General features: G+C 37.1%; 2 protein-coding genes and 1 non-coding gene across 3 annotated transcripts; 1 reads left to right on the top strand and 2 right to left on the bottom strand.

The window, feature by feature from the left end:
- Positions 1-5,292: 5,292 nt before the first annotated feature.
- On the bottom strand, positions 5,293-5,364 carry TRNAD-GUC. Its single transcript has one exon. It is a non-coding gene; the product is annotated as a tRNA-Asp (tRNA).
- A 2,058-nt stretch (positions 5,365-7,422) lies between these two features.
- Positions 7,423-11,699, bottom strand: LOC113357990 (ribosome biogenesis protein BMS1-like). The gene is made up of 15 exons (XM_026601490.1): positions 11,493-11,699; positions 11,331-11,427; positions 11,124-11,242; positions 10,607-10,797; positions 10,368-10,461; positions 10,255-10,305; positions 9,697-9,799; positions 9,357-9,514; positions 9,156-9,233; positions 8,978-9,074; positions 8,782-8,900; positions 8,397-8,587; positions 8,076-8,252; positions 7,757-7,859; positions 7,423-7,549 (listed from the first exon to the last, which is right to left on the bottom strand). The coding sequence occupies exons 1-14, from the start codon at positions 11,697-11,699 to the stop codon at positions 7,817-7,819; spliced, it is 1,725 nt and encodes a 574-aa protein (XP_026457275.1). The 3' UTR covers positions 7,423-7,549; positions 7,757-7,816.
- A 1,495-nt stretch (positions 11,700-13,194) lies between these two features.
- On the top strand, positions 13,195-17,548 carry LOC113357986 (conserved oligomeric Golgi complex subunit 3-like). Its single transcript, XM_026601485.1, has 13 exons — positions 13,195-13,209; positions 13,334-13,435; positions 13,977-14,069; positions 14,350-14,438; positions 14,638-14,857; positions 15,594-15,680; positions 16,028-16,144; positions 16,239-16,271; positions 16,379-16,465; positions 16,581-16,647; positions 16,765-16,862; positions 17,120-17,212; positions 17,360-17,548. The coding sequence occupies exons 1-13, from the start codon at positions 13,195-13,197 to the stop codon at positions 17,546-17,548; spliced, it is 1,290 nt and encodes a 429-aa protein (XP_026457270.1).
- Positions 17,549-19,858: the final 2,310 nt, after the last annotated feature.

The following is a 19,858-nucleotide window of genomic DNA, read 5'->3' as shown; positions in this document are numbered from 1 at the left end:
GCTAAAGTGCATCAATATTAGGAGAATACCTTAGAACCAATCCTGGGATTCAGCAGGAAACCCTTAAATCGCACCTTGAGCGATGATATTACTCTCTCTGCGCTTCATCTTAAACACCAGCCTGTAATATTCAGGACTCGTGATTTTTACGGTGTGAGTCGGATCCGAACTTTTGCGCTTTTTCGAGAGATTCCATCTTTTACCTTAGTTTGAGGTAATATGTCATATGCCTACCAATCACAATGTCGATGTTCCTCTGCAGAGGGGTACACAACCACTATTGTAAACAGTAATCGACAATCATATACGATCTAACACATTCTCTATTGCATGCACATCCAAGAAAATTTTACAAACTGTTACCAGCGCTACTTCAGGGGCTTTATCATATCCTCATCTTCAATAAGGAGTTTCAAACTTAGAGAATGTGGATCATATTTTGATAGTCTCCACGAGCACTGTCTGTGTCTCTCTTCAAGAGCATTACATATTAGAAAAATGATTGGAATTTCTTTGAAGAGGCATATATGAGGCAGTTATTCAGGCCTCAAGCGTGTTTTAACACACAACTTCGTCACTGCGAGATGCATGATTTAACCTGCTGAGACAACTTCCCGTTTCCGCATCCTCAAGCAAGTGACAAACAATATTTTCCCAGAGCTACTGCAGTTATTTGTTTTAATCATGAGTAACACCTCAATTACATCCAATATCTTGGTGTGAGAAAACAAATGAGATGTTTCACGCCAATTCTAGTGGCAGTCAAACTTTCTTTGATCATGATAAAAACTTAATTAGATAACCTATTTAATTGTCGACTTCTTACTGCAACCTTTAGGTGATGCCTGTCATATCCATGACTTTAAAGGAAAGCCCTTAAATTTGTCGACATAATTCGTGCCATCTTCAGGTGGCAATCTTTCTCCCCCTGGTTAAGGCGGGAAAACCTTTTAGGTTATCATAATTTGCACCATCCTTTTATGGTGGCGTCTCTCCCCCTGACTAAAGTGGGAGAACCTTAAAGGTTATCAACCCTACTCTTGCCAAACTCTAGTGGCGGGTTGTCATGCCAACTTCTGGTGGCATTTTAGTTTTCCTGATCATGGCGGAGACATTACTATCTCATTTTTGGAAACTTCTGGTTCCATAATTGCCTATTTTCAAAGACAATTCTGCTCATGATAGTTTTTGGGTTTTAATTTAATTACACAATAAGTATCCCAAAAACAACTGCAGGCTCGATAAGAGATGAGATATTTCACGTCGTTCTTTATAACGGTTTACTTCCTCCCCCTAACGGTGGGAATACAGTCTCATCTTCAATAAGACATTACCAACACATGGTTTTAAATGTCTTATGAATCGAAACCAACATATATAGCTAAGTGACGTTATGGAACAAACACGTAAGTTGTAAGGTTGCTTCCCAAGATATAATTGATGGTAAATAGTTGGTCGAGCAATAAACTAAAGATGCTTAAACAAAGAACTCAACTAGACCATGTCGAGTGCGCACATGTGCTAACTATATGCTCGGTATAATACCAACTGAAGGCAGCATCAAAAGCTTATAAATTTACCACCAAAATAAATGGACTTAGCTGGAAAGTCCAAAAATGGATACGCAACCTCAAGATTTGCACAAACAGTTTGGAAAAATATAACATCACATGTTAATATAACAAGAGACCATCTAGTAGATGTGTCTATCAATACATTAAAGTACTGAAATAATTGTCCATATTGCAGGGTGAATAAGTTCTGCAATTTCCACCTTGAATCCTATCTAGGAGTTAATGTTGGTGATTCAGTAATGGGTTACCATAATGTTAATGTTAATGCAATTTAACAACTAATTGTCTCAGGGACCAATAACACAATTTACATCCTTATCTAATAGAAGCTTCAGGTTCTGTAAAGGATGTCCATGAGCATTTTGAATCGTCTACTCATCTTGGTAGAACTTTGGTGTCCATACTGATCATGCCTGAGCATGAATAATTCAAGGGTCATTAAACTTCTGGCTAATGACACTATGGAGCTCGACTATTCGAATTCTCCTATGGCACACCCCATAAAAGAAAGCCTTACGTTTCTTTACGATGTGCTTCCGGCACAAAAACAAATGAAGTAACAAAATACTCCATAAAAATGCTCGTTTGTCATTTCAAGGTGGTAACGCCAAATATTCTCAAAAACTCAATAGATTCTTCAGGAATCCGGAATATTATAAGGCGTTAATAAAGATGATTGTTGTACCACCAAAATGATACATGCTCTTCCGGAGCCATCTATCATGTTATTCGAACCCGAAATGGAATTTCACATTTCCCAAGACCTCTACAAGGTTACAGAAATGGTTCGAAAAATTTGTGTTTGTTGTTCCCTTGTTTAGAGACAAATATCTCTATCGTCTATTTAAAATGGATAGATTATTTCAGGAATCCATATCCGATGTCACAGTTGGACGAGAGACATACATTAATAAGTCATTAACAATATCATTATGTAACCATGGGCTACTTCGGGAACCAAAAAATTCGTGGTTGATTCCTGGAATCCAACTATTTCGATAGACCACTTCTGGAGTCTATTTTATGGATTATTACAGGAATGCACAAAATGTATGTTGGACTGCTTCTGGAGTCGACAACATCTCATGGATTGTTTCTGGAATCCATTACTGACAAAAATAAGCAAAGAAAATAAACAAAACTTAAAACAAAGGATAAACATCCAAATAAATATGGTACTAATACAATATCAACAAATCTCCAATTTTGTCGCCTTCAAGGTCAACGAAATATTAGTTTACAAGTGTGTAAATGGATACACTGTTTATGGCAAAGTTACCTAGTTGGTCACTTCAGGGACCGCCAATAGGAATGGCTAGTACTTTTGTAACGGGTCACTTCTGGGACCAGCGGCTAGCGGACCGTGCCTTTTGCATCCATACTATGCTAGACGAAATTCCAGCTTCTGGTGGAATTTTTTCAAAATCTCTGGAGATTATTTAGAGGAAGAGAAATTAAATTTATGTTCTCCTTTAGGGATACAACAATTTCTCGCTTCGCCGGTATTAAAACCGCAAGTACCATAACAAAAATAATATAGCGGAAAATTATTAAAGTTTACGGAGTCGCGGTTCTCACCATCCCGCACTTACCCAAAAACATCCGTACAAGTTTACAATACTTGTAGAACAACTTGCCTTCATTAATAGTGTTACTACCCTGATCAATAAAAGCAACGGAGTCAGTACTACTATTCACATATATAATCAAAAACACAAATTCAACTCAAAACACAAATATAAATTGTGAAGTTGATTATATAGCTTTGTAGATATCATCCCCGGCAGCTTAGCATAAACATCGTCGAACACTGGTTTATCAATTGGCGGCATCGAGCTATTCGTGCTGATAACGTGTTGTAACAAAATGATATAGCTGGGCCACTTTCCTAACTCGCAGTAGCTGAGTTCTCATATATCAATATTATACGAGTACTGGTTTACGATACAAATGCAAATTAAAGGAAAGAACCAACAACAACTAACAGTGCTAGTATACAAAGACATAAGAACGAAATAATGAGTGAGAAATTTCATTCTTCTTTTCTATCACAAAATTCACCGTATACAGCACCCCTAAATGGGTATTTATACTTGTACTAGAGAAATGGATATACATTATCGAGATATAGTTAAGTGATAACTATCACTGTACATGAGACACATAAGAGCGGATGTGTCTTTTACTTGCGGGATGTTGTGGGACCCACAGAGACGTGTCCACCGGTGGATCAGCCACCTAGCACAAACTTGTACAACAAGGCGGCAATTTTGGCGGAACAATTTAAATTAGGCGGCAAAGTTCAACTTGGTTTGAATTAAAACTTCCTTCTCGTGGCAAAATTCCCACCACTTGTGTATAGATCCAAGAAAAACTTGGTAGTGATCCAGTTGACTGCTTATCCTTCACGTGTGTGATTGGAAATATTGTTTTCTGAACATGGGGACCAAATGGTACAAAGTAATAACTAACGGTGTTTCAATGGGATGATCCTTGTATCTTGGAAACTTTACTCACCAAAAAAACTAATTCTTTTTATCACATAACTAATTTGAACCTATTGATGATGGTTCTGAAAATGAATGCTAAATTTTCAAAGGGATGATATCCTTGTATCCTCGAAATAAATCTTAATTCCCCAACATACTGATTTTTTTTATTACATAACTAAATTTAGAATGGCTAAAACAAAAAGCTTAGTAAACAAATCACAAGATTTAAGATCTGACTTTTCTTTGAAACGGTGGTGTTGCTGAGATACAATTGTACCAACCAAATGTTTTGAATTGCTGGCCGACTGTGCTTCAAAGTAAATAGCGACTCAAGCATTTTTGTCGTTGCCGTGATTGGCTTGAAAAAGTGATGTACCAACCCAACACCTTTATTGGTCGCTACGGAATAGTGGAAATAAATTTTAAGCAGGCAAATTGTATAGTGGCTGCAAATATTGTTGCTTGACCATTAGAGCGACCAAAGTTTTGGGAGCTTGCTAAGATTTTGGTCGCTTAATCCATGTTTTCTTGTAGTGTTATGATTGCCCCAACTATAACAAAGTTGAAGTTCAAGAAAGCTTCAAAGGGACAGATTGATTTTGCATGCAATTTAAGAATGGAAGTCATGGTCTACCTTGTTGATGATGTTATAAAATTTTACTACGTTTGACGTATGTTTTTTTTTTTTTTTTTATCAGACAGCTGGGGCGTTTGACGTATGTTGTCTTACTATGATCGACATCCTTTTGTGAAGACTGTCCTTTCTTACGCCTGTAGGAGGCTCCAAAGGAGATCTGCAAGTCAGTAGTGTGAATTTTTACAATTTATACCCACACATTGACTGAAAACGAAGCTGCTCGTCGATTCAGTTTTTACTTTTTAGGAGCGCGAGATAATAACACGATGCATTCATATAGCTAGAATAATGTTCAACCGAATTCTTTATAGACCAAAAAAAAAAAAAAAAAACTATTTTCAAGCATCTAGTATTGATATGGGTAAGAACCTATATCATAGTCCTATTATTTTGAGACAAGATTTCAAAAGAGTAAATATGATAGAGTCCAATAATTGATTCCCAAACTTATACTTCTGCTTTGGATTTAGAAACCAATAATACACTCCAACAATAACACCTACTGTAACGGCTGACACTGCAAACCCTAATTTCGCATCAGCATTACCTCCTAGCGCAGCAGTTTTATCGCCAACTTAAAAAAAAAATACGCCGTTGCCGGGGATCGAACCCGGGTCACCCGCGTGACAGGCGGGAATACTTACCACTATACTACAACGACTCAAGTTGATACGATCAGAGATAAAGAGCGCTTTATTTGTTATCATTTGCATATGAGTCTGATCCGCATCAACTTTGCAAAGTGAAATATAACTAGTATTCCTGGAACAACATGCTGCCGCCTCTATCTACAACTATGTTTTTGAGAGGAATGCGACAACAAAAGATAACATAAATTCTAGTTCTTCAATTTAGTTTGAAGACAGGGTCCGAAGAAGGTAAGATAAGTGGAGTTTTATCTCCATATAGATCTTTTGAGCAATGCCAGACCCTATAATCCTTTGACCATTGTGTTCTAGGCGTTGGTTTGTATTTCTTCGTAATCTCCATTCTCTTGTGTATTTCTAACATCTCTTCTTCCTTTGAGACCACCTTCATTGGATGTTTCCCAAATTCCTTCTGCTCCTCTTTATCACACTGTAGAATCGATCACCATATCAAACCCAAAATCAAACTCTGAAAACGCATTAAAAATTCTGAAAAATAAACAATCTATGGGAAGGGCCAAAAATATTTCTTATATCATACAACTCAAACTTCTTAGCACGAGTTAGGTCTTGGAAGCTAGGCTCTCCCTCAATGAAGGCCACCATACGTCGGTCATAGGGAGACTTTCGATTAGTTTCATGTTCGAATGACACATCTTCCGTAATTCCTCAAGCTTCATAGAATAAACACAACATAACCGACACAGGCGCAAGTTAGATATGGAAGAAGGAAATTCTGTAAGCCATGAAATTAAAGCATTTCAGAACTAATATTAAGCACTAACCCCGTCTACAAATGGGTCGAAGAAACCAGGAACCTTAACTTCTTTCCACACGCGCATGAAAACAGTATCCCCCATACAAATTCTGCGCTTAAATTTGCACTTAACAATCCCTTTTCTATGTAGCGCGTCATTCTTTCTTGGTCTATCCACACACACTTCTTCTGCAGCCTACACAAAAACAAGCCACGGGAATACTGGGTCTCAGGATACATTAAAAAAGAGTTGATCACAAGAGTGTATACAGTACTAATAACACTTACAATGCTGACCTTTTTAACCTTCCCCTGAATTCCGCTCTCAGTCCATACTTTGGCATCTTTAAACCTTTCAATTTCATGATCTGATCTAAACAAATCCTTAATAAGAGGAGTCTTCCCAGAGATCTTCCAAGGAGTTCCAGACCGCTTGCATGTCTTTAATATCTTCGCAGCATTGAAATCAACTATAAAGCCAGTTGCTAAAATACGAAATGCTGCCTGAGGATTCAAATGTAAGTCATTCAGAGAAAGTGGATTATGGGCGGAGCCAGAAACTCTATTATGGGAAGCAAAATATTTCTAGGGGGTGCAAGATGGCAAAATTGGGCTTGGGAGTCCAAAATCTCTGGAAATTTAGGCTTGGAAGCCAGTTTCGCAGGGTCTACAGTTGCAGCTTTAAACTGCCTCCTCCCCTGTTTATGTGCCTAAAATCAAAAGGCCATATCCCCCATTTTTCACAACTTTAATGGTCTAGGGAGGTATCAAATTCTTTTTTTTTTTTCTTCCTGATTTCCGACTAGATGCTGACAGAAAAACAAGGAGACCCAAATAAATGCACTTGGCCCTGTGGGTTTTTTAATTTATGATACAAGACATCAAACCTTATCATCAGGCAGATACTTCACAGCAACTCCAGTATTTGGGGATGCAAGAGGGCCCCAAAACACTGCAAGACACTGTGTGTCTACGTGGGTGTAATTGAGCATTTGAAGCCGTTCACTGCGATCCTCCATGGCATATATAGGGATCGTCTGGTACCGCCTCCAACCAATTGAAACAATGATTGGGTCTCTTGTCTTCAACAATTTCCTGTGCCATGTATGTCGCTTAAGTGCCGCCTGGAAGAACAACAGAAAATAAGTGATGCATGCAGGCAGGTAAGAATGTTAACTGTGAACAGTCATAAAACGTTTTACTATATTAAGTTACACTTGCATTCAACTGGCAGAATAAAAGTCCAACATATGTTACGCTAGTAAAATGAAAAGGCATATTAACCTGCATATATCCAACATTTTCTTCTCCAGGACTGATGCCTCCAACAAGAATCGGATGATAAGGATCAATATTTCCAAACATCTCGAAAGGCACTTCCTGGATCTCCAACCTTAGGTAAGTCTCTGGTCTGAAACCCGAATACTGATTCTGCTCTTTTCCTGATAGATGCAAGATTAAGGAATTCAAGAAATGATTACGAAATGAATAAATAATAATTACTATAAATATAGCACGAAGATTACTAGAAAGATCTGTGTTGTCCAACAAAGTGGTGTTGCTTCTCCCAGAACTCAGATATCATTCAACATTGTGTGACAAAGATATACAGCCTGTTAAGACTGAGAAAAACCAAGCGAAGATATCACCTTTACAAGATCTCTTCCTTCTGAGAGCAGCCAGTAAAGGGCAAGGATCGGCTAAGCTTGTTACACCAAGAAGAGAGAAATCACCAACACCAGCAATGTGCACCTGACGTGATAAACCTCAAGTCAGTTAGAATATTGGGGGTACAATATTCAAGTAAAACTCCACACAGAAGAATATTTACAAGCAAACAGAGCGAATTACTGTTGAGAACTCTTAGAACATCCTTAGAAGAGGCTGAATAAAAAGTGGTCGTCACTAGTTCCAAAAAGTGGAAGAATAAAAAGAAAGCTTGACGTCAAATAGCGTCGCTAAAAGTACCTTAGTTCGTTTATTAAGGTAAGCTTAGCGTCGCTAAGCTTGAATACAATGCCCCCATTGCATCCGTTATCAACTGGGTCTACAAAAACATAAGGTTGTGCAGCTCGCCATGACAAAGGATGAAATTCCATAACCGATATGAAGCTCGCCAGATCAAGAATTTCATGCTTCGGGTACCTGTTAGAACAAATAAGAAACCATAATGGACTATTAGTAATCTATTTTACTTTAAGCGAGTCCCTTGAAATTTACAAAATCATATAAGATACGTGCATGAAACACACGCAGCTACTTTTCCATATTCAATCATAAGATGCTTACATCCCATTTTCGAGCCCGGATAAACAGAATATTCTTGCTCCTTCATATATTTCAGTACGGAAATGATTCATGAGGTATTCTTTGGTTCTTGATAGTTTTTCAACATTCTTGCACAAATCAAGAGATGTCAGCACCCCCATGACCTTTGGCATGCCATGAACTCGTAAAATGTTTACAAACTCGAATGTTTCCTGAAATCAGCAAAAGCATCTTACAAATTAAAATACCATATTAACTTGCCGTGACCTAGTTCTAATTGTTATCAAGTTTGAACAAAGTGAAAATGGAAGCAATGATAATGGAAAATGGAAGCAATGATAAATCGAAATTGTTGATAATGGGAAGGGTACTAACAATATATTCTGAGCTCTCAAATGTTACATACCATTTCAAAACCAATATATGTGTCAATAAGCAATATAACAGCATCAGCATACTTTGCAGCATCAAGCATACCATTAACATTATTCGGACACTCCACAAACTGTATTCGTCTTTGCTCGCCTAACAAAAAACCAAAACACATAGTGAGATTATGAAACCGAACCAATCTGTCTAAGAATAATTCAAAACAAATATACCTGATATGATCGTAACTGGGCCTTGCATGTATAATACATTAAGATTTTCCTTGGTATAACACTCTACTAGTGACTTAATCAATGTGGACTTTCCAACCTAAAACACAACATGATGATGCCAATTAGAAGCAGTAAACCAGGCTAATTATCTGTCATCAACTTTAACAAGTAAAAGTACCTTGCGAGTTCCATGGACAACAATAATATATGGAGGTTGTTCTTCTTCCACAGTAAGATTAATAGCAGCTGTATCTTTCTGCTCATATGTAGTACCAAAATAAACAGTACGACATCTATGTTAAGTTATACTTGAATTCAATATGGGAACAGTAAATAATACGACAAACATTTTGATAGTAAGATGAAAAGGCATATGAACCTGTATATATTCAACTTTCTCGTCTCCGGGACTGATGCCTCCAATGAGAATAGGATGACAAGGATCATAATTTTCAACAATCTCTAAAGGAACGTCTCGGACCTCCAACCTTAGATATGTCCCTGATCTGAAACCCTTGCTCTCATCATGCTCTTTTCCTGAAAATTTAAAAATAAACAGAAGAAGAAATGTAAAAATAGCACAAAGATTACAACAAATACCCATAGAAGTATGTGTTTAACATAAAATTGATGTTTCCACACTCGAACAATCATACTACAAACATTGTGTGAAAAGAAACATGGCCTGTTAGATTGAGAAAATGAAGCTGCGATATCACCTTTAGGAAATCTATTCCTTTCAGGACCAGCCAGTAAAGGGCAAGGATCGACTAAGCTTGTTACACTAAATAGAGGGAAATCACCAACACCAGCAATGTGCACCTGACGTAATATTCCTCAAGTCAGTATTGATGTAACGATATTCTTGTAAAATACATGGTGGAAGAAGTGAAAACAACAGTTACTGATCAACACAAAAGAAATTGGGACAAGAAGACCTTTATAGAGCAAACAGAGCTAATTGTGTTTACAGGAAACAATAGGTTCACCATTGATAATCAGGACTCTTAAAACATCCCCATGCTTTCCCACATAGAGGAAGGCACGAATAGTTTCCATTGGTTCTAAGATTGAGGTTCAGATATACGATGTGGTAGTAATACTTTTAGCAAAGAAAATCACTAATGCTGCCACGGACAATATATTATGCATCCAAATGTTAAAGAATCAACACAATATACTCTAAACTTTTGCACTAGTGAAAATACTAAGGCATCTAAAGGTGACAGAAAAAAAAAAGCAAGCTTGGTAAGAATTAGCATCCCTAAGAAAAGTACCTTAGCTCCTTTCTTGATATCACAACCTCGGAGAGATACCCATACAAAATACTATTGCATTTGTTATCCATGAGCATTCTTTCTGGCCAAGTAACGTCTTCAAAACGGTCTACCAACACATAAGGTTGTGCAGCTCGCCATGTCAAAGGATGGAAATCCATATCTGATAAGAAGCTTGCTAGATCTCGTATTTCATGCTTTGGATACCTGTTAGAATAGACAAGCAACCGTGAAGGGCTATATGTTTTCTAGTTTACTTTGAGTGAGTCCCTTGAATTTCACAAAAATGGTATAAGATACGTGCATGAAACGCACAGAGCTACTTTGCCATATTAAATCATAAGAAACTTACATCCCATGTTCAAGTCCAGATAAACAGAATAGTCTGGCTCCTTCACGAATTTCAGTAAGGAAATGATTCGTGAGGCGTTCTTTGGTTTTTGTTTGTTTTTCTACATTTTCGAACATACCAAGAGATGTCAGCACCCCCATAACCTTCGGCACGCCATGAACTCGTAAGACATTAACAAACTCAAATGTTTCCTGAATTAGCAAAAGCATCTTGCAATCAAAATTTATATACTAACTTGCTTCTTTTAAAACTGATCTTAGGCACAAAGAATTACATTATATTGGCAACTTAAACTCGAGTATCACAATAAATGAACTTAACTCACGGAAAAGGGATGAAGAAATGCCCATGGATATCCAAATTCGTAAAAGAAAATTCATATAGATGAACAATAGACTAGTCCCAACTGTTATCAAGTATGAACCAAGAGAAAACGGCAGCAATCATAACTCACAATTATTGTTTAAGGGAAATGTAATCAAAAATACACTCTGAGATCCCAAATGTAACTACTTACCATTTGGAACCCAACATATGCATCAACGAGCAATATCACCGCATCAGCGTACTTTGCAGCATCACGCATACCATTAACACTCTTCGGAAACTCCACAAACTGTAATCGTCTTTGGGTACCTAATAAAAACAACATGCATTCAACCAAAAGGGCATGATTGAGACATTGACACCAATCAGTCTAACAAAACAATCAAGATAAATATACCTGATATGATTGTAACCAGTCCTTGCATGTACAATGAATCATGATTTTCTTTGGTATAATGCTCAATTAGTGACTTAATCAACGGGGACTTCCAAACCTAAAACAGAATACAATCAACGGGGCTAATTATTGTCTATCATCGAATTTAGAAAGTAAAATTACCTTGCGAGGTCCATGGACAACAATAACATATGGAGGTTGTTCTTCTTCTTCTTCCACTTTAGAAGCAACTGTATATTTCTGGTCATCTGCTTCAAAATGTAATCCAGCAGATACCTCTGGATTGCTGTTGGCGGTGGTTTTAAATACTTTGAGATAACTTCGACTACATAGAACAAATTCTTGATTACTAGAAGAAGAAGACGCCATTCTCACTTGAAGCCCTAGAATTTGATCACTTCAGGTGATCAACTGTGTACCGGAATTTCTGATTATTCTATTTAGGAGATGGTTTTTCTGGTTGCATCGGGTTAAGGTCGACCTAACCTGTGGGGTAGATTTAACCGATCCTTAAGAGCAGTGAGCACCATAGAATGGAGGGGTGTTTCCCTTGCCTAGGGCTAGATTTGTCCAGAGTCTCCAGACCTTGACTAGATTATAGCCAAACTTTGGCTAGTGACTGTGCAACATCATGCAGCCAAAGAGATGGTTGTAGGAAATTGAGTTTTAGTAGTGTGCGAAAACTAAGCCTCGAGTGTAACATTTTTGACAGTGAATATGCTATGCCTCCATCTAATTTTGAACAGACAATCCGTCCCATTTTTTATTTTATTGGTTATTAACCACGACCAGCCAGTATCATTATAGTATAGTGGTAAAATTATTGGGTGATGAAATAAGTGATCACCTCAATTTTTATTTATTTATTTATTATTATTATTATTATTATTAGTTTTTATTTTTTTAGAGATGTTAATCACCAAAACAAGAGGAAGAGTGTTGGGAACCCTCTTGACACACGTACTCAAGCTCCTATATATGAATTCACAAGCTTCAAAAGCCTCTAATGGAGAAAACAATAATGCTAAGAATTTTGATGTCATTGTAGTACAATGCTAAAGTCATTGGGTGATGGTACCAGTGACCTGAGTTCGAAAAGAGTATATGTCTGAGAGTGTGTTTGTTTTTTGCTGACTCAGACTCAGACTCGGTTCGACTCAGATGTCAGACCGTTTTTTTTTTTATTTTGGGTTAGATCTGTCTCGCGATCTGCATGGACCTAACTCCTAACTCGGACCCATTTGAATTAGGGAATAAAATGCTCCTGACTCATTCACCAAGCTCCTGTGTCACATATTTTTGAGTTAGATGAATCAAATTTAACTAAAAAAAACAAACACATTAAATCAGATCCAGATAAGTCATGTGATAACAATGCATGACAAATTAGATGAGTCATGAAAAAACAAACAAGGTGTGAGTCTTTTTTTTTTATACGAAAAAATGAATTTATTGCTTAAGTGGAAGAATTGGTAATGTCTTACGTCAAGAGACTACAGATTTCCCCTGAGAAATTGTTTGTAAAACTTAAACTAGTAGTTGAAAATCGAACAGACCTAGCAACTGCATCTGCAACTCTTCTCGACTAACATACGAAAAACTACAAAGCAGAAAACTATTATGTAGACTCTTTATTTGTTTTAAAGTGTTTCTATTCTCCCATTCAATGAGGAGAACGTCTTCATTGATAGATTGAATCACCAATTGTGCGTCTGTTTCGATGTGAATTCTTGTGTACTGTTTATCTCTATCCCACAACAATGCTTCGCGGACAGCCATGCACTCCCCTGCTTCTGCACTTAGTGTTCCATTTGAGTATGTTCCTTTGATTCCTTCACAAATTCCTGCATGATAACGTAAAACAATGCCAGTACCAAGTGTATTAGTATCTTCATCATAAGGAGCATCAACATTAAATTTTAAGACATTTTGTGGAGGAGGTTTCCAGTGACTTGTACCTCACAGTTGGAGGCATGTGTTGTAAACTAATTGGTTTCTATCAGGTCCATGCAGCAATCCGAGGCAGTGGTGGCAGCAAATCTTCCGTATCTGAAGGTGTGGAGACCTCTGTTATCTATGTTCGTTTTAAAGCAGCAGCTGGAGAGGTAATACTTCCCAGGAATCATAACCCCTCCACCCTTATGAGATTCTAGTACAAGCTAGGTACAGGTAGAGTTCTAATGTTCTATCGTTGTGGCTGTAATATGGTTATGAGAAGAAAATTGTTATGGCCCACGTCCTTTCAGTCACTATCCACTTATGTGGAGAGGTGATTCGGACTGATGTCATAACCAAAAGCACTCACTTTTGACTTTCTTTTGTTACTATTTCCTTGAATTATTTTTCTCTTAAGAAAACAACAAATTTACTTATGAGACCAAAAGGAAGATTTTTTAATTTATTATTTAAGCAGCTTGATGGCTGAGTCATTTATGCAAATTGCAGCTCAAGCCAGTCTTGGAGGAAATTGAAAAAGAGCTGTAAGGAAAGAATATGCTCAAGTTCTCGCGGAGTGCCACAAGTTATATTGTGAACAACGACTCTCTTTGGTGAGCTCATTATTTATTAAGTTTTTCCTCTATTTCAGTTCTAGATTCTAGCTTATACAAACTTTTTTTTTTAACATATTTCATTCCCGCTATCTAGATAAAAAGCATCGTGCATCAAAGGATCTCGGAATTTGCCAAAAAAGAGGAGTTGCCATCATTGACTAGGTCTGGATGTGCATACCTAGTGCAGGTGATTGTCAAACTTAACTCTAATACTGTAGTCATTGGTGTTCTTTTCTATTCAACGTATCAATAATTTGAAATAAAATTTTGCCGGAGTAGAATTCTTTCATGTCTATTTTTGTTTATTTAGGTGTTTATGTCTGTTTAAGAATTCAATGTAATTCCATCATGTCTATTTATGTGTTTATGCTCGAAAATAGAGTTCCATCAAAATAGGCTTTCAGTATACATTAATACTTTTATTTCTGGAGTAGTATGTAAAGTGATCTAATTGAAATTGTTATCAGGTATGCCTTCATGAGCACCAACTATTTGTTCATTTTTTCCCATCTTCCTCCGAGGACGTGTCTAGTTTGTCGCCATTAATAGATCCTCTGTAAGTTATCTTGCTTGTGTTAGCAAATTCACCTCTTCTTTTCTTACTAAGAGAACAAAAATATTAGTTGTTTTTCCATACTCTGTGATTTCAGATCCTTCGGGATGCAACTTTTTTTTGTTACCATATCTTTTTGTCTTTTCTCTCGAGTCTATCAGCTAACCACTTATATGCATTTGAATGTCATCTAATTCTTCAGGTCCACTTATTTGTATGATACTCTCCGGCCGAAACTTATCCATGAAGAAAATCTCGATTTTCTGTGTGAACTTGTTGACATTCTGAAAGTAAAAGTGCTAGGAGAACAGCTCAGTGCAAGAAGTGACTCATTAGCTGGGCTACGCCCCACACTAGAGAGAATATTGGCATACGTTCACGAGCGGTTAACTTTCCGTGCTCGTACACATATTCGTGATGAGGTATTAATATTCCTTTCACCTTTTTGGTGTAATCTAGTTATTTTAGCTCATCCTCCTATAGTGATCTTACTATTCATATCTGACCTTAAAGGCAGTTTCTGATATCATGAACTATTATACATACAATATGGCATTGCCACCATTCACTATAGATAACAGTTCTTGTTCACCAAGCGCACTGAGGATCGTTAACCAAGCAGACTAAATATTAAAACAAAATCTATATACCAGAGCAGACCGACTTACTAAATAATCAAGATGCTGCTGAAGAATGTGGTGTAAAAAATAGTTCATTAATATTAACTTCTGGTATCCTCAAATGTTTACACTGGGGGGTATTGTAAACAGATTGAGGTTGCTAAAGCTTGCTTATGTTTTCAAGGTCCTTAATTAAAATGGTGAATTTTTCCCCACAACTCCTCTTAGATAGCGATTCCGTGGCTTAATGAATGGAAGGATCAGAGAAGAAAAGGAGTCCAACTTGTTAAATCACCATCTATAATTTCTAATGCATTGTTTGTTTATTTTTTGACTATAATTTCTTATGCATTACCAAGTTGTTTATTTTTTGACACTTCTTAACTCAGTTCAGGAGGGAATTGATTAGAGATAAGGGATCTTTATTTACCATTGATGCGGTTTACTGTTAGAATTTAAGTGAAAGAAGATGCTGTCTATTGCAAAATTTTGACAATTTGACTTTCTATTGATGTTTTTTTATTGTTTTCTCATGTAGATAGCAAACTATATTCCTTTCGATGATGACCTAGATTACCCTGCAAAGCTTGAGCGATCTGCTGAGACTGAACCTGCAACTACCTCGGTAAATTGTTATTATCCCTCAGCATTTTGATTACTTAATTATAAGCAGTTGATGTTTTTCATGTGTGTTTAGTTTACTTCTTATATTTTCAAAAGGAGGGACAAGAAAATAAAATTCCAAATGATTGTTTTGCCTATGAGGATTTGAATATCCCCTTATATACATCATACATGATCTGCACAAGTATCTCATATGTGCATTTGGCTGATGTATGCTACTTTATTTTTTGATTTCTCAACCGAGATCTGGCTGAAGTGCGTTACTTCATTTTCTAGTATCTATAAAAGAGCCTGCCGTAAGTTTCGACCATGCATTAATGTTTTTCTCATATTATCGTGTTTAAACAGGCCGACGAGAACCCAGATCTTTTCAAGACATGGTACCCACCATTGGAGAAAACCTTATCATGCCTGTCAAAGCTGTATCGTTGTTTAGAGCCTGCTGTTTTTACTGGTTTAGCTCAGGTTTGTGTGATTGCTTAAACTCCTTGATTTGACACCCTTTCTTCTGTTTAAGTGTTTCCTTATTTTGAATGTTTATTCGTTTTCTTTTCATCAGGAAGCAGTAGAAGTTTGCGCAACATCCAATCAGGTTAGTGAACTGTATGTAGTTATTTTGGCTGTGAAAAGGTCTTAAACATGACGAAGATGAAGGTGAGGGACTAATGTTTCCATTTTCTTTTTACTCTCCATCTACAGAAAGCGAGCAAACTTATTGCTAAAAGATCAAGTACAACTGATGGGCAACTTTTCCTCATCAAGCATCTTCTTATCTTAAGGGAGAAGGTTAATACCAGTCTGTCCTCCTCTACGTTCTTCTCCTTGTCTTTCGCTTCGTAGATCACAGGTTCTTTATGATGAAAATTGTATAACTAATTGCTCCATTTTGTTGTTATTCCAGATTGCACCATTTGATATAGAATTTTCTGTCACACACAAAGAACTAGATTTCTCTCATTTGCTGGTTAGTGCCCTGTAATTAACTTCTCTTCGGTTTCATGCTCCTGTACGTTGGACTTGCTATTATTTCCTACCACTCACAGAGAAGTATAATAGCTCATAGACTTGAATTCCTCTTCCAGGAGAATGTAAGGCGGCTTCTCTATTTGACTGGACAAGATCAACCTCGTTGGCAAGAACTTTATCCCCCCGGGTTTTGGAAAGTCAGCTGGATGCCAAGAAGGTATATGGTTTTCCTGCTGATCAGTTGTGGTATTTACTTCTTATTTTGTCAGACTTTTTCTTTATCAGTTTTCATTTTCATAACTAATTAGCCCACTTAGGCAGTTTTTATTTTCACAACTGCCACATGAGTAAACACCATGTTGCAGTTGCATTTGTTCTTATCTGTGTATTGATCTGAGTGTAAATTGCATTTGTAGTAAGTATTCTATTTGTGGAGCAACTTTTTTTCTCTAATATATTTGTTTCTTAACGTAGGATCTGGAGAGAAACCTCAAAACCACTTGCGAAGAATTTATAATGTTGGTCACCAAGCTAGTTGTAGATCCGATGCTTTCGTTTGTGACTAAGGTGAATTTTATTTTCCTTTTATTCCCCCCCCCCCCCCCCCCCCCCCCCCCCCTTTTTCTTTTTTTGAATGAACTTTTTAGCTGTTCTGCTTAATTCAGATATGGGTTTTCTTCTATTAAACTTAAAAAAGAATAATGTGTGAATTAGGTGACAGCAGTGAAAGGTGCATTATCCTCAGGCAGCCAAGATAGAAAACCGGACTCAGCTTTGGCAAAACCCCTCAGGACTCGAGCCTTCGCTACTCCAGATAAAGTGACTGAGCTTGTTCAGAAGGTATCCTATAATGTCCCACCAATTATGATGGTTTTTAAAATGATTTCATATATCCGAGGTTGATGTACATCTTGATGATTCAAAATATAGTCAATGAAGCTCATTCTGTCAGTTTATATTGATGGAACAGGTTGGTGATGCTATTCAGAAAGAGTTACCAGTTGTATTGACAAAAATGAAGCTTTATCTGCAGAACCCTTCAACAAGAACCATTCTATTCAAACCAATCAAGTATGTCACTATTTCCCTCTAAGTAGTTGTACTATAGCTATAACTCTAAACCCTCGTCAGGTTGCAGTTTGTTAGTAGATTTCATGTGTAATTAACTGTTCGATTTATGCAGAACCAATATTCTGGAAGCTCATTCTCAAGTACTTGCCCTTCTAAAGTCTGAGTACACCGCTGAGGATCTACAGATCATCAATATGAAATCGATTCAAGACTTGCAACTCAACTGGACAGTCTTCTCTAGTGTACACTTGTGAACCTTACAGATCCTCTCTGGCCTCTTAAGCTTTCTGTGTTCTTTTTTTTTTGACTTTGATCATAGAAGAAGAAAGTTTTGTTCGCAATATTGGATACTCAAATAACCCCAACTTAGTTTCCATCGATCGATGCTTGGGTCTTTTAACTTTAGTCACTTGTTAAAGTTAAAAGATGACTAGGCGGCTAGATTGTAGAGAAAAATGAGAAAACATGGTCGGCATAGTGCTTCCTAAGTTGATTGCATCATTATCTCAGAGCTATATATTCAGATGGACTTACTAGGTGGAAATACATACAGATATTATTGTCATCACTTGATGAGGGTTTCCCTAAATTCTGCTCTCAGTAGGAAATGCTGTCTGAGGATCCAAAAGCGAACAATTTTTCGATATTTGCTATTTAGATGGCGGTACCAAATTTATGTTTTTCTGATTCCAAACCAGATGCTTCAAGGGAAACAGGGACACACCCAAAGACGCATGGTTTTTCAATTTATGATGGAACCAATTTTGGTCTGGCGGGCACTGTACAACAACTACTCCAGTATTGGGGGATGGAGGGCCCAAAACATTGCAAGACACCGAGTGTCTACGGGGGAAATTAGGGGGAGACCCAAAAAAAAATATTCTCATTGTCAAGCCCACAATTAATTTCGGGTACCGTGACACCCATAATTATTTTCGTGACACCCATAATTATATGAAATTCTTAAAAATGTATGCATGACGGATTATGCATCCGCATGACAGGTTATGCATCAGGGGTATAATTGGCAACGCAACTTGGATATAATATATCTAAAAATCCGCGCCTTGGAATGTTACAAATTTTATATCCTTGGAAATCTTTTTAAGAGAGCTGCGCAACGAGTACAAACAAGAATATCAAAATTTTGTTTTTAACGAAAAAACCGGAGGTGATCCTCATTTTAGTGAAATTTTTTGAAAACTTGATACTTAACCATTATGCAATCACCAAAAACGATGCATAACACATTCTGCAGACGCATAACGAATTATGCAACCATTTTCTCGACTGCATAACACATTATGCATCTGCATAACAAAGCTATGCATTTATAACAAGTTATGTAGCCATTGTATTAGTGCGTAACTACATAAAAAATTGATGCATAATGCATCATGCATCTATTTTCTCGATGCATAAAAGATTGTGCAACAATTTTTTCGATGCCTAATGCATTATGCAGCCATATTTTCGAATGCATAACAGGTTATGCATCTATTTTCGCGACTGCATAACATGTTATGCAGATATTATTGCAGGTGCATGACAAGTTATGCAGTCTTTTTTTTTTTTTTGGTTTCAACAGTGACAAAAAAGTTGTTGCATAATGTGTTATGCAGCCGTTTTCTGGACTGCATAACAAGTTATGCAACAAATTATGTAGATACATAATATGTCATGCATCCATTTTCACGACTGCATAACAAATTATTCAACCATTATGACCAACACCAACATCAATACATCCATAGCTTCCTAACCAATAACGCCAACATGTTGGTCTCAGCCAACTTCTCTTTCTCCTCCTCCTGATATGTACTTTATCGATTACAAGGTAAACGTATGAAGAAGTACAGATCAATTCTCTGTTTAGTCATTTTCAGGATGGCATATAGTCCAGCCTAGGTCCCATTCATTTGTCCCACTTCTAGCACATTCCCATAGTCCAGCCACTGTCAATGTTACACTCAATAGAAAAGATTGATTACACATGCACATACTCAAATTACCAAATTTCTAGTTTGGCAACAGCGCAGTTGAAACAAACTGCAGACATAGTTCAGAATAGCCAGTACCTAAATTTTTTGGACGCGATGTCTGAACATAGTAAAGGCTTGATTTTTATGGATTGTTAATGAT

The sequence above is a fragment of the Papaver somniferum genome, chromosome 1 (genome assembly GCF_003573695.1).
Source record: "Papaver somniferum cultivar HN1 chromosome 1, ASM357369v1, whole genome shotgun sequence".
NCBI classification, from domain to species: domain Eukaryota; kingdom Viridiplantae; phylum Streptophyta; class Magnoliopsida; order Ranunculales; family Papaveraceae; genus Papaver; species Papaver somniferum.
Note: the sequence above shows the minus strand (reverse complement) of the source record. Positions and strands in the feature narration are given on the sequence as shown.

Excerpts from the sequence above, each read along its gene's own strand:
- LOC113357990 (XM_026601490.1), bottom strand. The coding sequence starts at position 11,699 with ATGGCGTCTTCTTCTTCTAGTAATCAAGAATTTGTTCTATGTAGTCGA. Across the intron at positions 8,901-8,977 it reads CCCAGTTACGATCATATCAG|GCGAGCAAAGACGAATACAG; the intron begins GTATATTTGTTT and ends GTTTTTTGTTAG. Across the intron at positions 8,588-8,781 it reads CATATATTGGTTTTGAAATG|GAAACATTCGAGTTTGTAAA; the intron begins GTATGTAACATT and ends TGCTGATTTCAG.
- LOC113357986 (XM_026601485.1), top strand. Across the intron at positions 15,681-16,027 it reads CTGAACCTGCAACTACCTCG|GCCGACGAGAACCCAGATCT; the intron begins GTAAATTGTTAT and ends GTGTTTAAACAG. Across the intron at positions 17,213-17,359 it reads TGCTTTCGTTTGTGACTAAG|GTGACAGCAGTGAAAGGTGC; the intron begins GTGAATTTTATT and ends TGTGTGAATTAG.